Source organism: Vombatus ursinus, unplaced genomic scaffold, assembly GCF_900497805.2.
Source record: "Vombatus ursinus unplaced genomic scaffold, bare-nosed wombat genome assembly UNPS02011916.1, whole genome shotgun sequence".
In the NCBI taxonomy this organism is placed as follows: Eukaryota; Metazoa; Chordata; class Mammalia; order Diprotodontia; family Vombatidae; genus Vombatus; species Vombatus ursinus.
Window position 1 is genome coordinate 1,151,991 of NW_020951694.1, and position 18,550 is coordinate 1,170,540.

The following is an 18,550-nucleotide window of genomic DNA, read 5'->3' on the forward strand; positions in this document are numbered from 1 at the left end:
AGAATGGTTCTGGAGGACCTGAGGAAGAGAGGCTTAAAGTAACGTAAGAGGCAAAGTAGACCTGGAACAGTAGGATTGGGGGACAAAGGGGACGAGTCTTACAAGGCAAGTGGGCAAAGCTTAAAGTGCAAGAGAAATGGAAAACAGAAGTTCGGGTTTCCAGGTGGGACAAGGGACCACACTTTCTGTATGGAACAAGGCAGGCGATCTTCAATGAGGCTGGAGAAGGTAGGCACCCAATCAAAGGGAGAATGTTTTAGGACATGGTGGGATAGGGGTTGGTAAAGATTGACTGGCAAACTGGTACATGGGACAGGCACGATATTGACCTCAAACAAGGAAGAAGCCCTTGGTGTCATCTCTGCTTTGGGACTGGGGGGGGGGGAGGGATCAGCAAATCCCTCTCCAAGTGATCCTGAGTGTTTGTAGGTCGCAGGTCCTTCGCTGTCTCCTAAAAAATAAAATTTCTTAGTGACAGAAGGGAGCCCCTCTGGGGAATCTCCATCTCTTTACTTGGGGATATCTCCAGAACCTACTAACAAACCCTCAGGGTTCTTTTACTGATCTTCTGCTATTGGAAAGGCCGTTTGGTAGACTAGGCCTGGACTCCTTGCTGCGGAACAGGCCCCCGAGCCGCGGGCCTTTCCTGGTGTCGTAAGGGGCTGGGAGATCCAGACACTGCGCGCGCGTCTCCGGGCGAAACCGAAGGAGCGACAGCTCGCTCGTCCTCCGAGGCCCCTACGCCAAAGCCGCCAACTTCCGGACTTGCAGAACTAACCCGTCCATCTCGCTGGGGCAAAACATCTACGAAGTTATTAAATATTCATAAGCGCGAGGTGGGCGGGGGGAAGGGAGGAGACACCACCTCCCAGGCCATTTTTTATCTGGGCGGAGTTTGGGCCGGGCCACTCCTACTTTAGCACTCACGGAATAGACCAATTTCGGTCCTGACGGTGAGAGGGAGTAAGTGCCATTCAATGAAGATTAAACTGCTCCAGAGGAGGAAAAAAAGCGGTATCCATTGGCCCTTTCTACTTAAAATCTCTAGAGCTTAAATTTCAGAGGAGGAAGAAGCGAGGACGGGGGTGGAGATAACCACAATGAGACTACAATTGGTTCTCCTCCCCCCCTTCACTTTACTATTATCCAGAAGAAGACGAGTGGCCCGGAAGAGAGGCTTAACGTCCAAAGCACGCGCCCCCTACGTATCCGCGCTTACGGCCTCCTGGCGCAAAGGAGGGCGGGAAGGGAAGGGGCGGGGGAAATGGGGGGGCGAGTCTATAAAGGATGGTGGTCTGGGGCGCTCTCTTCAGAAGCGCCGAGAGCGCGGCTGGGGCGGTTGGCGAGGAAGGGCTTCCCGGAAGGCGAAGAGACAAACTGCTGTCGCTTCGGCCGTTAAGGAGCCCGGTTACTTATTTATTTATTAATATTTCCTTTTTCTGTCCCAAGGATTTCCTTTGGCCCCTTAAAAGCATTTTTTTTGGGGGGGAGGTAAAAGCCCTGGAAACGGGAAGAGAGAAGGTTCTTTTTGCTTCTTTTTAAGTACTTCCCCAGGTCTTTTTCGTCCGCCTTCTCTCGCCTGCTGGCATTTCCTCTCGACCCCGGGAGGTCTTACCCGGTGGCCGCCCCGGCGGGGACTGGGCGCCGAGGCAGAGGCAGCACCGGGTTTTTGTAGGGAGGTTTGCGCCTGCGCGGCGGGCCTGCCTCAGCCATGCACGGTGGGGGACCTCCCTCTGGGGATAGCGCATGCCCACTACGAACTATCAAGCGCGTGCAATTCGGAGTCCTCAGTCCAGATGAACTGGTAAGCAACACCCAATCCTCGGGACCTAGCCTTGGGTTGTGGCGGGGCATCTGTTGAAACATGTTATGTTGTATTGTATTGCCCTTTATCGGAATCCTCATAAGTTGATTGTAAAGTACGAGAGTTGCCGTGAAAGTAGTGCTAGGTCAGCCCTGGAGACATTCATTAAAGATTTAATGAACATTGACCAAGCTGAAGGGCAGCCTAACCCTTGTAAAGTTGGTGGGATGGGATGCACTTGCAAAGTTCAGTGTTGGAATGGGATACATATCTTCGGAACTAAGGATCTGGGTTGCAGTGCATCTCATGTTACATCTGCTAGTATTACTGATTAGATTTTGGGAAAGGGGGGTCGTGTGATGTAGATTGTAAAATTGGGGATTGGGAAAATAATGGAGATTCGAATTCATATGGATATCAAAAAGTGGTAGCTGTTGTTAGGGGCGGACTTTGTACTTGGATCAGAGTCTCAAATAGGGCAAAGAGGCAGCGTAAGAATAGACGAGTGTGTCTTGATATTATAAAGCTTATTTAAAGGATGTAAAAATGATTTATATTAGCCCTATTTAAGAGTCAGGGATGGAGGCCCTCAGGTAGTGGAGAATTTTTCTTGTTTTTGAGATAGTTGAGAGTTTAAAAGGGAGGTATTCTGGGTTTATGTAAGGATTGGATAGGTGGCAGGGAATTATTAAAATACATTGACAGCAGTATGCAGGTTGATACTGAAGAGAAGGATGAATGAAGTTTGGCAAGGCATTGTGGAGGGCTGCCAAAAAAGTGAGCAGGGGGATTGCTGAGAGATTTGGTATTGATTTGAGGTGGGGTGTGGACAGAAGGACTTTTAAGTTTAGTTTATATCCCCTTTGATATAGTTCTATATCCCCTTTGAGTTTAGTTCTATATCTCCTTCAAGTAGTAATAAAGTCATTTTTTCCCAAGAATCCAGAATGCTCAGACTTCCAGGTCTTGGATAATTTCCCCAAAATGGGAATAATAATACCAATAATGTTTATCTCGAGACAAGCAAGCTTAGACGGCTGGCTTTGGAGTCAGGAAACAGTCAATCATTAAACATTCCTTAAACCCCAACTATGTGCTGGGCTCTGGGTATGCAAATACAAGAGATAGTTCAGGGACAATCCTAGAATGTAACTCAGGAAGACCTCACAAGCCTTGCTTCTTACACTAACTGTATGATCATGGACAAGTCATTTATTTAACCTCAGTATCTCAGGCAAATAAGATTTAAGTTGCAATGGAGTTGCTCTTATGGTTAGAGAGATTCTACACGAAGAGTTCTCTACTTATTTACTTAAGGATTGTTGCAAGAATGAGATAATAATGAACCCAAAGCATTTTGTAAACCATAAAACTATGTAATATCTGTTATTTCTAGTTTTTACTTGAAAAAATTGGCTATATAACTTATAAGAACCCACTAGGAGTCAGAAGACAAAGGAGAACTATGTGATCCTTGTTCCCTTCACTCAAGCATTTACTTAACACTAACTCTGTGCTATTAAAGAAGCAGTTACAAAGAATAAATCCCTGCCCTCAAGGAGCTTATGTTCTCAAGAAGACAAGTACATGTATAAGTAGATGCCAAATAAATATAAAGATGATTTTAAAAAAGTAGGGAAGGGAAGGCATTAAGGGATCAGGAAAGGCTTCATGCTGGAACTCTGTGTTGAAGACAGCGGATTTTCTGAAGTGAATTAGAGGACAGATTACATGCCAGGTATGGGGGATAGTGCATAGCATGAAGGGGAGAGATGGTGACCCATGCAAGAAAAACAGAGAGAATACCAGGTTGTTGAATTGAAGAGTGTGAGAAGAGAGAAGTAACCAGGAAGCTGGAAAAATAGGGGCCAAATTTGAAGGTTTTTGAAAAGCTAAACAGAGAAGTTCACATTTGATCCCTGAGGTAAATGGAGAACCACTGGAGCCTATCAAGTGTGAGGGAGTGGCATGGTCAGATCTGCCAATAAGGAAAGGCACTTTGGCAGTCAAACAGAGGATGACCTGGAATGGTGAGAGTCTTGATAGGGAGAACATTACTATTGCAGTGATCTAGGTGATGAGGCTTTGAACTGAGGGGGTGGATGTATACATAGAGAGGTCAGATGAGGGGCATTTTGTGGAGGAAGGAACAAGATTGGCAACTGATCAGGTTTTTGGAATGTGTAAGAGTAAGGAATTAAGGATGACACAGACTGGAGAAATTGTTGGTACTTCTGACAAATAGGAAGATTTGGAGGAGGGGAGGGTTTGGGGAGAGAGATAATAAGCTCCATTATGGATATAGTGGTACATCCAGTTTGAAATGTTCAGTCAGCAATTGGTAACATGTGGTTGAAACTGAGGGAAGATACAGATGGAGAATATGGATTTTAAACCCATAAGAACTGATGAGGTCACCCATAGGCCCTGGGACCAAGCCTTGGAAACGTCTCTCAGGCCTCAAGTTGTTTGTGTTGTTGCTAAGGGCGGTGTACTAAGCTATCGATTTAGAGTCAGCATCTGAGTTCTGCAACTTACTTCCCTATTCAACCTTAGCTAGTCATTTAACTGTTCTCTTCAGTTGTTAAAATGAGAGGACTGGTTTAGGTGCTCTCCGATATTCTTTCTCAGCTCTCAATCCAGGCTGAACATGTGGCCCAGGTGAGAAGGATGTCGGTACTCCACTGGTACCCTCACAACGTCATAAGCTCAAATTTATGGAAAGACTCTTAAGTGTTGTATAGGATGAGCCATCTTCATAATTGGAGACTACATCCATGTTGATGAGATCACAGATCCATTTGAGCTTGAATTCTGACTACTTTTCATACTCCCTTCTCTTTCTCACTTTTTCCCTTTCACTCTCCTCCCTATTCTTGAGGAAATCCTGTCTTGAAACACCAGCTCCTTTCTAATTCTATGTATAGACCCTAATAAGTGTTTTTCATCTCATCCCTATATGTCCTCTTATTTCCCTCCAGTTTCATATGTTTTACCTGCAACTGAAGTTTACTTCAACAACTTAGTAATCTGTGTTTGGGATTTTGGAGGGTGGAGGGAGGCCATGTCGTCATAGGTGGGGGAAAGTCTAGAGCCACTCACTGACCAGAGACCCCCAAAAGCTCCATAGCACCAAACACGTTTCCAGAAGATGTCATTCTTTGCACTTTCCAGCCTTAGAAAAAGGGACACTTGAACTAAAGCTGGGGAGTTGGGGGGTATGACACCTAGGTCGTATTAGCCCACCAGGACCAAGTATTTGTGGGTTGTTACCATTTGTCATCAACCCTTGTCCTTTATGTTATCTAGCCTCTAGGAACAAAGGATTAATAATCATTAATTACTAGTTCCTTCTATGGTTCTGGGGATGCAAAGACAAAAAACAGGAAGTTGGGGAGACACACAATATGTACATATGTATATACTGGGTTTTGTTTATTAATTTAGTAAATTAAGTACCTACTCTATAAGAGCTGTGGGTGGAGCAGATGAAGCATATGGGGTGGAGATTTAAAGTTTAGATAAGGCAAGGTCTGAGAATCACAGTGGCATAGGAAAACCTGGATCCAAGTTCTGCTTCTAACAACAGGCTTTATGACTTTGGGCGGGTCACTTAATCATTTCTCTGGGTCCCATGCAAACTATCTAGTTGTAAAGGAGCTGCTGATCTAAATAGGTAGAGAGAGTTTGCATACTAGGAGTTCCTCACACTAATGAAATCACAGATTTGGAGCTTATATTCTTGTGAGGGAATATGATAGGAATTCCTAGAATACAAAATAATAAAGTGCTTGTGAGAGGTTTGAACAGAGTACCAGTTATGGTGGGAAAGTTTAGTTCAGGGTTGAGGGGATCAGGGAGGACTTCATGGAGGATGTGAATTGAATTTTATATATGGTTTTTAAACTGGTAGTATTTTAGTCAGGGAGGAAGGAAAATAAGGATGACATTTCAGTTCTAGGGAACATGGAGGCAAGGAAATCAAGCATAATATAATCTAATGTTATCAAAAGTAGACAACCTAAGGATTTTACTTACCTGCTTATTTTATCTACGTGAGTATACTCAGTGTCTCAAATTAGAACCTATCTATGCCATCCTATTCTGTTTGACTCTTGTTTATGTTTACCTGGGGTCTGCTCAACATGCCAGTGACCTTCTAGATCTCTTGACATTGGTTGCATAGATGCCAAAAAGTGTACATTCTGCTTTCCGTTGATTATTCCTGGGTCCAAATGGATTGGTCTACTTTTGCTTCTTACATCTCCATAATGATCTTTATTCCACTTCTGTTGCTAAATTCTCAGTGGTACCTTGTAGTCTACTCATCTCCGTTCCCTTTCGAAGGGCTGCCCAACTTCTAATTATTTGAAGCCAGTCCCAGTCATACAGTATCACCATCTTGTTTTTTAAAAGGTGGACATTAGTTTCAGGGAGATGTTTGGGGTTATTAAAGGACTGCATTTTTCCCAAAGGTTAATTTCAGTCCTCTCCCCTGTTAATTTCTAGCCCAACTCATTAAACTGATATCATACTGTGTGTACTGACCATCAACTCTTATCATTTGTTTTTGTTTTTGTTTTGCTTTTTTAATGAGGCTGTTGGGGAAGTTCTGAGCTTTATTTCTTTGTGTTTTTTTGTGAGGCAATGGGGGTTAAGTGACTTGCCCAGAATCACACAGCTAGTAAGTGTTAGGTGTCTGAGGTCATATTTGAACTCAGGTCCTCCTGACTCCAGGGCTGGTACTGTACCCACTGGGCCACCTTGCTGCCCCTCTTATTATTTGTTTTTTCCTGTATGAATAGGTGGACTGAACTTTTTGAGTTGTGTATCTCATTTAGGAAATTCTTCAATGTTCTGCACAATGTCATCTGCAAACAGGAACATCTGTATGACCTCACAATTTATAGAGACTTCCTTTTCCATTTGGACTCTTGAGTATATAGGTCAAAGGTAATTAAACTGTCACTTTTTGGTGACAAGATCTCAGATCATTTTCTAAGCCTTTTGGAATCTGCTTTTTGCTTGAGCATCAGCCTCCAGCCCAGTTCCTGTTCTGGGCGCACTCAGACTTTGTTTTTGTCAGTGCCTTTCTACTTCCTCATGCAAAAGTGCTGTGAAGTTAAAAATCCAAATGTGGTGATTGCAGTAAGTCTTGGACCCAAGTCCTTTGATGAGAAAAAAGTTTATTATAAAAGTCTTTATATATCTTTCCCGTTTTAAAAAATCTGTTCTCTTTCCAGTTTTCATTCTTCATTGCCCGCAGGATGTTTGTGCTGACTTAGTTCTCTCCAAACTTTCTGTAAACTTTTTTCCCTCCACTGATTCTTGTAGTTTGGTGAAGTAATATTGCTTATAACCTTCCTCTATGGAATCTTACAAATGAATTTTTATTCTAAACCAGTGTTACTCTTAAGTCTCTGCCTGGCAAGGAAATCAAATGTTTGACGTCTGAGGCAGTTTCTAGGCTCTTTTGTGCAAATTGATTTACATTGATTAAACTTAGCAACATCTGTTTTCTTATTTCCTTTTTTTCTTAGTCAGCAGCAAAATACGTCAGATTAGAGTTGTCTCAACTTCACCCGTATCTTGTCGTTTTTATTCTTGAACTTTAGAATTGATTTTAATCTTTAATAAATTGGTGGTCTCGTGAAATGAGCAGAACCAGGAGAATGTTGTACACAGTAACAGCCACGTTGTGTGATGACTAACTTTAAGGGAGGTGGGGAGGGAAAGGGAGAAAAATTTAAAACTCAAAAGCTTATGGAAATAATTGTTGATAAATCAAAATAAATTAATTAATAAAAAAATAAATAAATTAGTGGTCCAACTATACAAAGATGGTTAATTTGGAAATGACTCCCATATCAGTAAATAATCATCCGTCAAGATACAGTTGGTTTCATTTTTTGTGATGTTATTTGGTGCTCAGCCATATCTACTACCTTCCAATTATTTTCTCAAAGATATCATTCATGATATATAGGTGTAAAGCTTCCTTCTGTGTAGTCTAGAAACCTTTGACCTCTTTCATTTCTTATTATTTAACTATGTTTTTCCACATATTTTTGGTGGTCCTACCTTTGAATGGAAGTTACTGAGTATTAGAGTATATATTGACTTAATTTAGAGGTTCTAAGTGAGTTATTCAAAGAATTTCGCCACCTCCTTATTTCTAGTGTGTAGTCATCTTCAGTTATTTTCACTATGGTTTTTCTGCAAATGTTCCTCACAAGGGCAATTCAAGATGACCAAAAGAATGTTTGGGGGCTGGGGGGATACCATACAAATGAGTATTTTTATTTACAGCTGCTTCATTTGTAGTGAAGAAAAGCTGTAAACAGCATACAAATTCAGTGATTGTGGAATGGCTAAATGAACTACAGCAGATCAAGATAATGGGATACCATTGTGCTGTTAAAAAAAAGTAACCAGTATGAAGAATATTAAAAAGTATGGAAAAGAGTTATAGAAAGTGATTTTTTTGTAGCAGTGATAGCAGAATTATCAAACAATATTATTGACTATGATTATGTAAAACAAATAATGGCAATAAAACTTTCTAAGTACACAGAGAATACTTATTTTGTCAAAATTATACTTGTTTTCTAATCAAAATGTAAATAATTTGGATAATGTGGTTCTATTTGAGATTCGTTTCTTTATTCAGTTTATTTGCAGTTGAGTGTATTACATTTTATAATTAAAAACTATACATTTAGGTTTAATATGATTGTACATGAATAGCCTATATCAGATTGCTTGCTATCTTGGGAAAAGGGCAGGGGAGGGATTGAGGGAGAAAAAAATTTGGAACTCAAAATCTTGTAAAAGTGAATGCTGAAAACTATCTTTACGTGTAATTGGAAAAAATAAAGGAAATACTACTAAGTCAAAAAAATAATAAAATGTAATTGGGGAAAAAAATCCCTATACATTTAGGAATTGTGGGAGGGTGGCAGGGTGTTAGGATATAGAGGAGCGCCCTGATCTCCTGTAAACAACCCAGTAAAATTAAAAATGTACCAGAAGGAACAATGATAAGCCACAGAGGAGGGGGTATTGTGGGAAGGTATCAAATAAGCCAAGACCACGATACACACACACCTATCCCAGTAAAGCTTTTTAAAATGCATCAATTTAAAAAAGAATTAGGATTACCTGTAGATTCCTCCACCTAGCACACAGATGCATGGAAGGATGGCAGAGATCAACCTGGGGTAACAGTGAGCTGTGAGGCAAGAACCCAGCATAGAAGAGGTTGGGGCAGGCCCAGAAACCAGGGAGAATAGCCCCAGACAGTCTAATGCAGGGGGCCCTTGGAGACCTGGGGCAAGAGGGAAGTCCTAAGCAGTCTAGGAGCAGCCCTTAGTCTCTTGGTAAGAGTCTGGCAATAGCAAGGAGATGGCCCCAGAAGCCTAGCAACAAGGGATGGACTGCACTGAGGATGTGGCCCAGAGCCTCCTGGCAAGAGTCAGTTCTCAGCAAAAGAAAGAGGGAAATGGTCTGTATTTGATCAGGGAGTAGGCAGCCATAAATCTCACAGTAACAGGTGAAGGGTGTCTGTGAAGACAGGTGTGGGGATAGCCTGGGAGTTCTCACCGCAGCAGGGGAAAATTACATTAGTGGCAGTGCTGCCAGGAAACCTCTCCACAGTAGAGAAGTGGCATCCAGGGAGCCTAGGCCTACACAGCAGGAGACAAGGCCAGACAGTTGGCCACCACATTCAGGAACAGCCAGGGCTTGTCCGTGCCATTCAGTGGGGCAGAAGCAGATCCTTTCAACCTCCACACTGAGACTATTTGAGATTAGTGCACCAAGTAAAATATGTTGCTGCTTTTAGGAAATACTTTGAACTGAGAAATGCCCAGGGGGTAAACCTTGAGGAGGAACAACTCCACAATTCCCAGTAGAGCCTCAGAGGGGAAAAAAAAAAACACCTGGCCATGAGGATTATAAGAATACCCAGAAGAAATGAAACAAAAGGGAGACATTGGAATACCTAGGAAAGTTGACATCTTAGAACAGGTGGTGGGAAAACTCACTTAGGACGTGAATGCATTAAAAATTAGAGTGGACCAAAACGACTCAGTAACACCAACAAATAATAAAACAAACTATTGAAGAAAATGTAAGAAATGTATGGTTTTTTTCTTTAAACTGACCTGGAATCCAGACCAAGGAGAGATAATTGACACCTTTAAAGAAATAGAAGATTTCCAAACATTCCTGATGAACAGGTTAGAACTGAATAGATACACATAGCCAAGAGAAACCTAGAAAGGTACACTTTTTTTAATTGGAAGGGACTGTACAGGAATGAATTGTTTACATACCATTGGGGGTTAAGAAACAAATGTACTCAAAATCAGAATATATAAAGTCATGGAAAAAGAATGTAACAGAGGATCTTTGTTCTGTTTTGATGGTCTCAGGAGAGGCTAGAAATGAGAGGGACAAGAGATTATTACCTGGAAGAAAGGGAAAATATTATGATGTAATAGAGGTGCATGAGATGAAGAGTATTGAACACAGTTATATCTTCCCCCTAACTCCCCCGCCACACACATATGTTGGTATGGAAATACATTAAACTTAAAAAGGAAATAGGGAACAGGCGAGGGGTATAGGATGAGAGAGGACAGATTTGTGAGGAAATAGTTGTAAGCAAAACAAACTCTAGTGTCATAGAGAAATGTCAAAGGATGGAAAGTATCAAGGAAAGAAAGGAAAAAAAATAGGTCTAGGGTCAAGCCAAAAGAAAGAGAAGCACTTCACCAGAGTAGAAAACAAGCCAATTGACATATAAGATCACACATATCAGGCAAACTCTGTGTTGCACCCTTATTTGTGAAGAAAAGGTGGGAGCAAAGAAAGAAAAAAGCACAAGAGTACAGAATGGAGGAAACAGACAACTAACAATCATAACCATTTATGTGAATGGATGGAATTTATCTTGATAATGTGTTTACAAGAAACATACTTAAAAAGATTTGCACATAGTTAAAATGAAGGACTGAAGCAAAATCATTTCATGCTTCAGGTGAACTAAAAATATCAGGTAGTAATCATGATTTCTGATAAGGTTTGGTAAAAAGAGCTCTGCAGGGAAATTACTTTTTGCTTAAAAGCACCGTAGATAATGAATCTGTATCAATACTTAATAACATAGCACCTAAGTATGTAAAAGAAAAGTTAATGGAATTGGAAGAACAAATAGGTTCCCTTCTACTATAGTTTTACTATTTCTTCTGTATTTCTAACTGTATCCCTTTTTAGACCTAGACAAATCTAACAACAAGATAAATAAGTTAAATACTTGACTAGAACACTAGAAAGATTAGAAATAATACGTCTCTGGTGATTATGAAGGGGAATTGAAAGGAATTTACTACTTGTTTGTCAGCTGTATATTGTGCCTTTTAAAAATTGATGATGTTTTGGGACATCACCAAAAATATAGAAAAGTAAAAATCTTAAATAAGTAATTTATTTACCATAATTCAATAAAAGGTCCTTCAAGGAAGAATTTAAAAGTAATTGAAAGTTAAACAACATTCTAAGGAATTGGTGGGTCAAAAAACCAATTGATAGAAACAAGAATATTTCATGAAGAAAATGACAGACATCATACCAAGGGATGTAGCTAAAACAATTCTTAGGGCAAATCTTATATTTAAATGTTTCATTCAGAAAAGAGGGAGAATAAATCAGTGATTTGTACACACAACTTAAAAAACCTGAACAACACATCAACCCCCCACCCCCACTAAGCAACAAAGTAGAAATTCTGCATGTTAAAGAAGTAATAAAATTGATAGCCAAAAAAACCCACTGAATTGATTTTTTTAAAGGAGCTTTTAGGAATGGGGAATGGAACCTAATAAAGTAGATTAAGTTAATCTGATTGTTTGAAAGAGGACCGAAAAACAAATTGTAACATGACTGAAAAAGGACAATTCACAACAATTGAAGAGGAAATGAAATTGTCACAAACTATTTTGCTCAATTACATGCTAACAAAACTGATAACTTAGGGAAAATGAATGCCTGCTTACAAAAATAAAAAAAAAATAATCAGATTAACAAAATAAAGACTTGTTTAAAGAAAGAAAAAGGAATTGAACAAGCAACAAGTCAAGTCCCAAAGGAAAAAAAAAACTCCAAGATTACATGGATTTATAAATGTATTCTATCAGACATTCTAAGAAGAATTTTCTAGTCTTTCTCTATTATGAAGATAGTCTTCATACCCAAACCAATGAGAGAGACAAAACAGACTAACAATCCTAATGAGCATTAGTACAAAAATTTTAGATAAATATTAGCAAAATAGGCTAAAACAACTATATTAGGTTATACAATATGATCAGGTTGGATATATACCAGGAATTCAGAGTTGGTTCAACATAAGGAAAACAAATAATTTTAATAACAAATAACAAAGACTGCATGGTTATGTAAGTGTACACTAAAAAAACATTTAGCAAACTCCAATACCTATTTTTGTTTAAAAACACTAGAATCATAGGAATAGATCAAACTTTTTTAATAGTAAATAATATCTAAAACCAAGGGCAAACATTATATATAATGGGGAAAAGTTACAGGCCTTTTAAGACCATGAGTAAAGGAAGTATGTCAATTATCTAATAAACAGTGTTAAATATAACAATAAGGAAAATCTCAAGGGAAGAAACTTAAGCAAAGAGGAAGCAAAATGATCACTTTGCAGATGATATGACATTTGGCTTAGAATACTCTAAAGAGACAACTAAATAAATTCAATAGAGTTGTAGGATACAAAATCCACGTAAATCATTAGTATGCCTGCATATTACCAGCAAAAACTCGGCAATAAAAGATGGAAAAATAACTATAATTGGAAGCGTATCTACCAAGACATACCCAAGATCTAACTATGTGAATCCAACTGTAAAATTATTCAGAAGTAATGATGGATTCAGATAATTGAAAAGAGATTAATTGCTTAAGAGTAGGTCAAGCTAATGTAATAAAAATGACACTACTGCCTAAACTCATTTGCTTATTAACTGCCATATCAAACTACCGAGGATTGTTTTATAGAGCTAAAAGAAATAATGAAACTTATGTGGAGGAGCAAAAAGTAAAGAATCTGAAGTGTAATAATGAAAAAATTAGGAAGGAAGGGGGTACCTATCAGTACTACAAAGCAGTAGTCATCAAAATGATTTGGTGTACTGGTTAAGAAATAAAGAAATAGATCAGTAGAACATATTAATTATCTAACATATGGAAACATGAACACAGTAGTATTATGTTTGATAAGCCCAAAGACCCCAGTTACTGGGGTAAAGACTTAGTGTTTGACAAAAACTGCTAGGAAAACTGGAAAAAATTTGGCAGAAATTAGCTATAGACTATATACCAAGATAAACTTCAGATGAATAAATAATGAACACAAAAGATAACAAATGAGAGGTGCAAAGAAGAAATTACCTTTCAGACCTATAGGTAGAGGAAGAGTTAATGACCAATAAGTGATAGCAAACCTCACAGAAGATAAAGCAGATAATTTTGGTTATATAAAATTTAAGTTTCTGCACAAATTCAATGCAGTTAAAATTAAAAGGGAAGCAGATACCTGGGAAAAAATCTTGGCAGCCTGTGATGATGGTCTCTTATCCAAGATGCCTAAGTTGGCCCTCTAGCCCAAAAAAAAGTGGGTGTTTTCCCCAAAATGTATACATACTTTGTTAACTGCTTCATTTATTATTATTTTTATTTATTTATTTATTTTGAAAAGGGAAGAGGTCACAGTTATGGACTGGTAAAGTGTATATGCATTTTTGTGTATATCCCATTTAAAGAACAGATTCAAATTTAAAAGACTAAGAGCCATTCTTTAATAGCTAAGTAACCAAAAGATATGAACAGACATTTTTCTTTTTTTTTAATTAATTTATTTTGATTTATCAACAATCATTTCCATAAGCTTTTGAGTTTTAAAATTTTCTCCCCCTCCCTCCCCACTTCCCTCCCCAAGATGGCGTACAATCTGATATAGGCTATACATATATATTCTTATTAAACATTTTCACATTAGTCATGTTGTAAGGAAGAATTAGAACCAATAGAAGGAACCACAAGAAAGAGGTAACAAAACAGAAGAAAAAAAAGAGCAAATAGTATGCTTCGATCTGCATTCAAACTCCATAGTTCTTTCTTTGGATGTGGATAGCATTTTCCATCGTGAGACTTTTGGAGATGTCTTAGATCCTTGCATTGCTGAGAAGGGCTAAGTCTATCAAAGTTAGTCATCGTACAACGTGGCTGTTACTGTGTACAGTGTTCTCCTGGTTCTGCTCACTTCACTCAGCATCAGTCCATACAAGTCTTTCCAGGTTTTTCTGAAGTCTGCTTGCTCATCATTTCTTATAGCACAATAGTATTCCATTACATTCATGTACCACAACTTGTTCCCCAATTGATGGGCATCCCCTCAATTTCCAGTTCTTTGCCACCACAGAAAGAGCTGCTATAAATATTTTTGTACATGTGGGTCCTTTTCCCATTTGTATGATCTCTTTAGGGTACAGCCCTAGAAGTACTGTTGCTGTTTTATAGTCCTTGGATCAGTTCACAACTCCACCAACAATGCATTAGTGTTCCAGTTTTCCCACATCTTCTCCAGCATTTATCATTTATCATTTTCCTGTTTTATCATGTTGGCCAATCTGATAAGTGTGATGTGTTACCTCAGAGTTGTTTTGATTTGCATTTTTCTGATCAATAGTGATTTAGAGAATTTTTTCATATGACTGTAGATGGCTTTAATTTCTTCATCTGAGAACTGCCAAACAGGCATTTTTTAAAGGAAGAAATAAATCTAAGCTATCAACAGTGATGAAAAAATACTCTATATCACTAATAATTAAAGAAATTAAAATTAAAGCTACTCTGAGGTTCCACTGTCACCCATCAGATGAGCAAAAATGAGAAATACTGGAAGGGCTATTGGTTAAAAAAAAAAAGCATATTAATGCATTGTTGGTGAGACTGTGAACTAGTACAGACATTGTGGTAAATTCAGTTTGGAATTATGCTTTCAAAGCTACTAAACTTTGAGTCAGTTGTATCACTTATACCCCAAAGAGATCAAAGGCAAAGGAAAAAAACCATATGTATAAAAATATTTTTAGCAGATCTCTCCATAGTAACCAGAAACTGGAAACTAAGGAGGCACCCACCAGTTGGAGAAAGGCTAAACAAATTGTAGTATGTGAAATAATGGAGTATTATTTTGCAATGAGAAATAAGGAAAGGAACAGTTTTAGAGCGAACTGGGAAGACTTCTGTAAACTGATGCAGAGAGAGTGAACAGAACTAGAACAATTGACAACATTATAAAAATAAACAACTTTGAAAGACTTTGCACTCTAATAAATGCAGTGATAAACCAAAAGTTCAGAGGACTGATGATGAAACACATTACTCACTTCCTGTCAGAGAGGTGATAGACTTGTAATGCAGAAAGAAACATATATTCTGTTTTGCTGCACTTTGCATTATTTCTCATGAGGGCTTAACTTTTTTCATTAAAAATTATTTAGTGTCCTAGCTGTGTGACCCTGAGCAAGTCACTTAACTTAATTGCCTCACCAAAAAGCAAAAAAAAAAAAGAAAAGAAATTATTTAGTGGAGGGGTAGTGAGAGGTCCATAAATGCTTTCATAAGTGATAGAATTTTAAAAAGGAAACCTTCATCCTGTCCAAGACAGTATAAAAGGACTGCCAAAACGTGTTTGCAGAAGACAAACTCAGAACAAGAGACAGGGCCAGAATGTCCAGGACTCATTAGATTTGTATTTAGGTCATTGAAGACCTGTGATAGCTGTTTTAGTCGAGTGAGGATCATGCATAGAAAATCTTTTTCATGAAGTTGGGGGGTAAAAATAACACTTTAAGTTTTCCAAAGTGTTTATATAACTCCCTACTTTGTATTTATTTCATATTTATTCTCTACATATATGTATTCTTCCCTGCTGGAATGTACATAAGCTTCTCTAAGAGCTTCAAGATTGTCTTTGTATACTCATCACTTAGAGCAGCTTCTCACATGTGCTTAATAAGATGCTTGTTGATTGATTATCTCATTTGATTCTTGCAACAGTCCTCTAAACTAAGTTTACAACAGGTGTCTTTGTTTTACAGATGAGGAAACTGAGGCTTAGAGTAAGGTAAAGGTCATACAACTAGTAATTGTAAGAGGCAGAATTTTCATCTGAGTCTTTCTCCTATTTAAGTCCTGAGCTTTTCCCACTACATCTTGCTTCTTATTAAATGTTTACTTTGTGTATTTGAATGCCCTCCTCTGTGAATGGGAGGAAAGAGATGGGATAGTAAAAGGGGTTGGGGTAGAAGAGGTCAGGAAAGGTTTTTATTTAGTATTGGAGTGAGTTAAGCATATTTTAGGCAGATGGGAGGGAGCCATTGAAGAGAGAGAGAGACATGATAGCTTCATGAGAGACAAGGGGTGACTATTGGAGTAGGCAAGGCCAAAGGGAATAGGATCACCTTTAGCCAAGCCCTGTGGATCTGAGTTATACAGCATCAGACTTCAAGAGTTTTCTTTTCCTTGAACTGTGGTAATTGTTTGGGCCAAATGAATGGATTGATATGTTCTAGCCTTCTGATGTAAGTAAACAGTTAACTCCAAGAGCCTCTGACAATGGTAGTTCATTGAAGGGCAGCGAGGTGGTGCAGTGGATAGAGCACCAGACCTGGAGTCAGGAGGACCTGAGTTCAAATCCCACCTCAGATACTTGACACTTACTAGCCGTGTGACCCTGGGCAAGTCACTTAACCCTGATTGCCTCATGCCAAGAAAGAAGGAAAGAAAGAAAGAAATATGGTAGTTCATTGAGACCTTCCTAGATACCCCCTTTCTCTCCTAAAGACAAAGGACTATGGCCTCTTTCTTTTTTTAACTGGTTTATATTCTTTTTATGTGTTTTGCATATAGTAAGCGCTTAATAAATGTTTTATTCATTCCTCTCAGGTCCCATTTGTTCTAAAGAACCTAATATAGAATTTTGTGCAGATACATCCACCCACCTCTGCTTCAGGAACTCCAGAAACTCAGACATCCTAATTAGTTACTATTTTTCTCTCTTCCTCCCCCCAGAAACGGATGTCTGTGACAGAAGGTGGCATCAAGTACCCTGAGACAACAGAGGGGGGACGCCCCAAGCTTGGGGGACTGATGGATCCCAGGCAAGGAGTGATTGAGCGGACAGGACGGTGTCAGACATGTGCAGGCAGGTTCTGGGAAATCAGGAACGGGGTATTTAAAGGAAAGGGGGCCTTGGTGGATTGTGTGCATGCATGGGTTGTTGGGGGGGAAATGAAAAGCTGGGGGTCAGAGAGCCTCTGAAAAGAGTGAAGTGAATTGAAAGGCTGAGTTTATGTGGTCCTACAGGGAACATGACAGAATGTCCTGGCCACTTTGGGCACATAGAGCTGGCTAAGCCTGTGTTCCATGTGGGTTTCTTGGTGAAGACAATGAAAGTTCTGCGCTGTGTCTGCTTCTTCTGTTCCAAGTTGCTTGTGGACTCAGTGAGTAGAGGAGTGGGCTCACAGGCAGGGATGGAGAGGGGTGATGGCAGTGCAGTTCCCTTAACCACCCTGCTCTTTCACCCTCAGAACAATCCAAAAATCAAAGATATACTGGGTAAGTCAAAAGGACAACCAAAGAAACGACTCACCCATGTCTATGACCTCTGCAAAGGCAAGAATATCTGCGAGGGAGGTGAGGAAATGGACAACAAGTTCGGAGTAGAGCAGCCTGAAGGTGATGAGGATCTTACCAAAGAGAAGGTAATAGCTGCTTTCTGGGGACCCTGAGGGGAGAAAGGGCTTTGGGAGAAAAGAAAAGAGACAGGATCTAGCTAGCTACATGTGGAGGAAGAGAAAGATGGGGATGAGGAACACGGGAAGGATAAATCCAGGAAGAAAGGGGAAAGGTAGTGAGGCAGGTGAATAACAAAATGGGATAATTATAGGCCCAGAGGAAATGCCGGGATAGGTCGTATTATTTGGTTCTGACCTATTTTACTGTTCCTTCCCCCTGCAGGGCCATGGTGGATGTGGGAGATACCAGCCTCGAATTCGGCGCACGGGATTGGAGCTGTATGCAGAGTGGAAACATGTCAACGAGGACTCACAGGAAAAGAAAATCCTGCTAAGTCCTGAGCGTGTACATGAGATTTTCAAGCGCATCTCAGATGAGGAGTGTTTCGTGTTGGGCATGGAGCCACGCTATGCTCGGCCCGAGTGGATGATTGTTACTGTCCTCCCTGTTCCCCCTCTCTCTGTGCGGCCTGCTGTCGTTATGCAGGGCTCTGCCCGTAACCAGGTCAGAATGTTGCAGGGAAGGAGGGGTGGGGAGAAAAAATGTGGGAGATCCCATTGATGCCTGAAACCCCTTAAGCCTGAAGTTTGTAGCCTCTTCTCTCCAGGATGATCTGACACACAAGTTGGCTGACATTGTGAAGATCAACAATCAGCTACGGCGGAATGAGCAGAACGGAGCAGCTGCTCACGTGATCGCTGAGGATGTGAAGTTGCTGCAGTTCCATGTGGCCACCATGGTGGACAATGAGCTGCCTGGCCTGCCCAGGGTGAGTAAAGCATATTGTCTTGGGAAGCTGTAGAAAAGGAGATTAGAAATGACTGGCTGGTAAGAATTGGTAAGAGCTATTAG

At 39.8% G+C, this 18,550-nt stretch overlaps 1 protein-coding gene across 1 annotated transcript in view; it reads left to right on the top strand.

Moving 5' to 3' along the window:
* The first annotated feature begins 1,328 nt into the window (after nt 1–1,328).
* POLR2A (RNA polymerase II subunit A) overlaps nt 1,329–18,550 on the top strand; it is a 32,141-nt gene continuing 14,919 nt past the window's right edge. The window contains exons 1-6 of the mRNA XM_027857043.1: nt 1,329–1,804; nt 16,973–17,105; nt 17,267–17,403; nt 17,491–17,664; nt 17,921–18,202; nt 18,306–18,467. Of these exons, the coding sequence (XP_027712844.1) occupies nt 1,712–1,804; nt 16,973–17,105; nt 17,267–17,403; nt 17,491–17,664; nt 17,921–18,202; nt 18,306–18,467 (981 nt within the window). The 5' untranslated portion in view covers nt 1,329–1,711. The remainder of the gene's footprint in view (nt 1,805–16,972; nt 17,106–17,266; nt 17,404–17,490; nt 17,665–17,920; nt 18,203–18,305; nt 18,468–18,550) is intronic.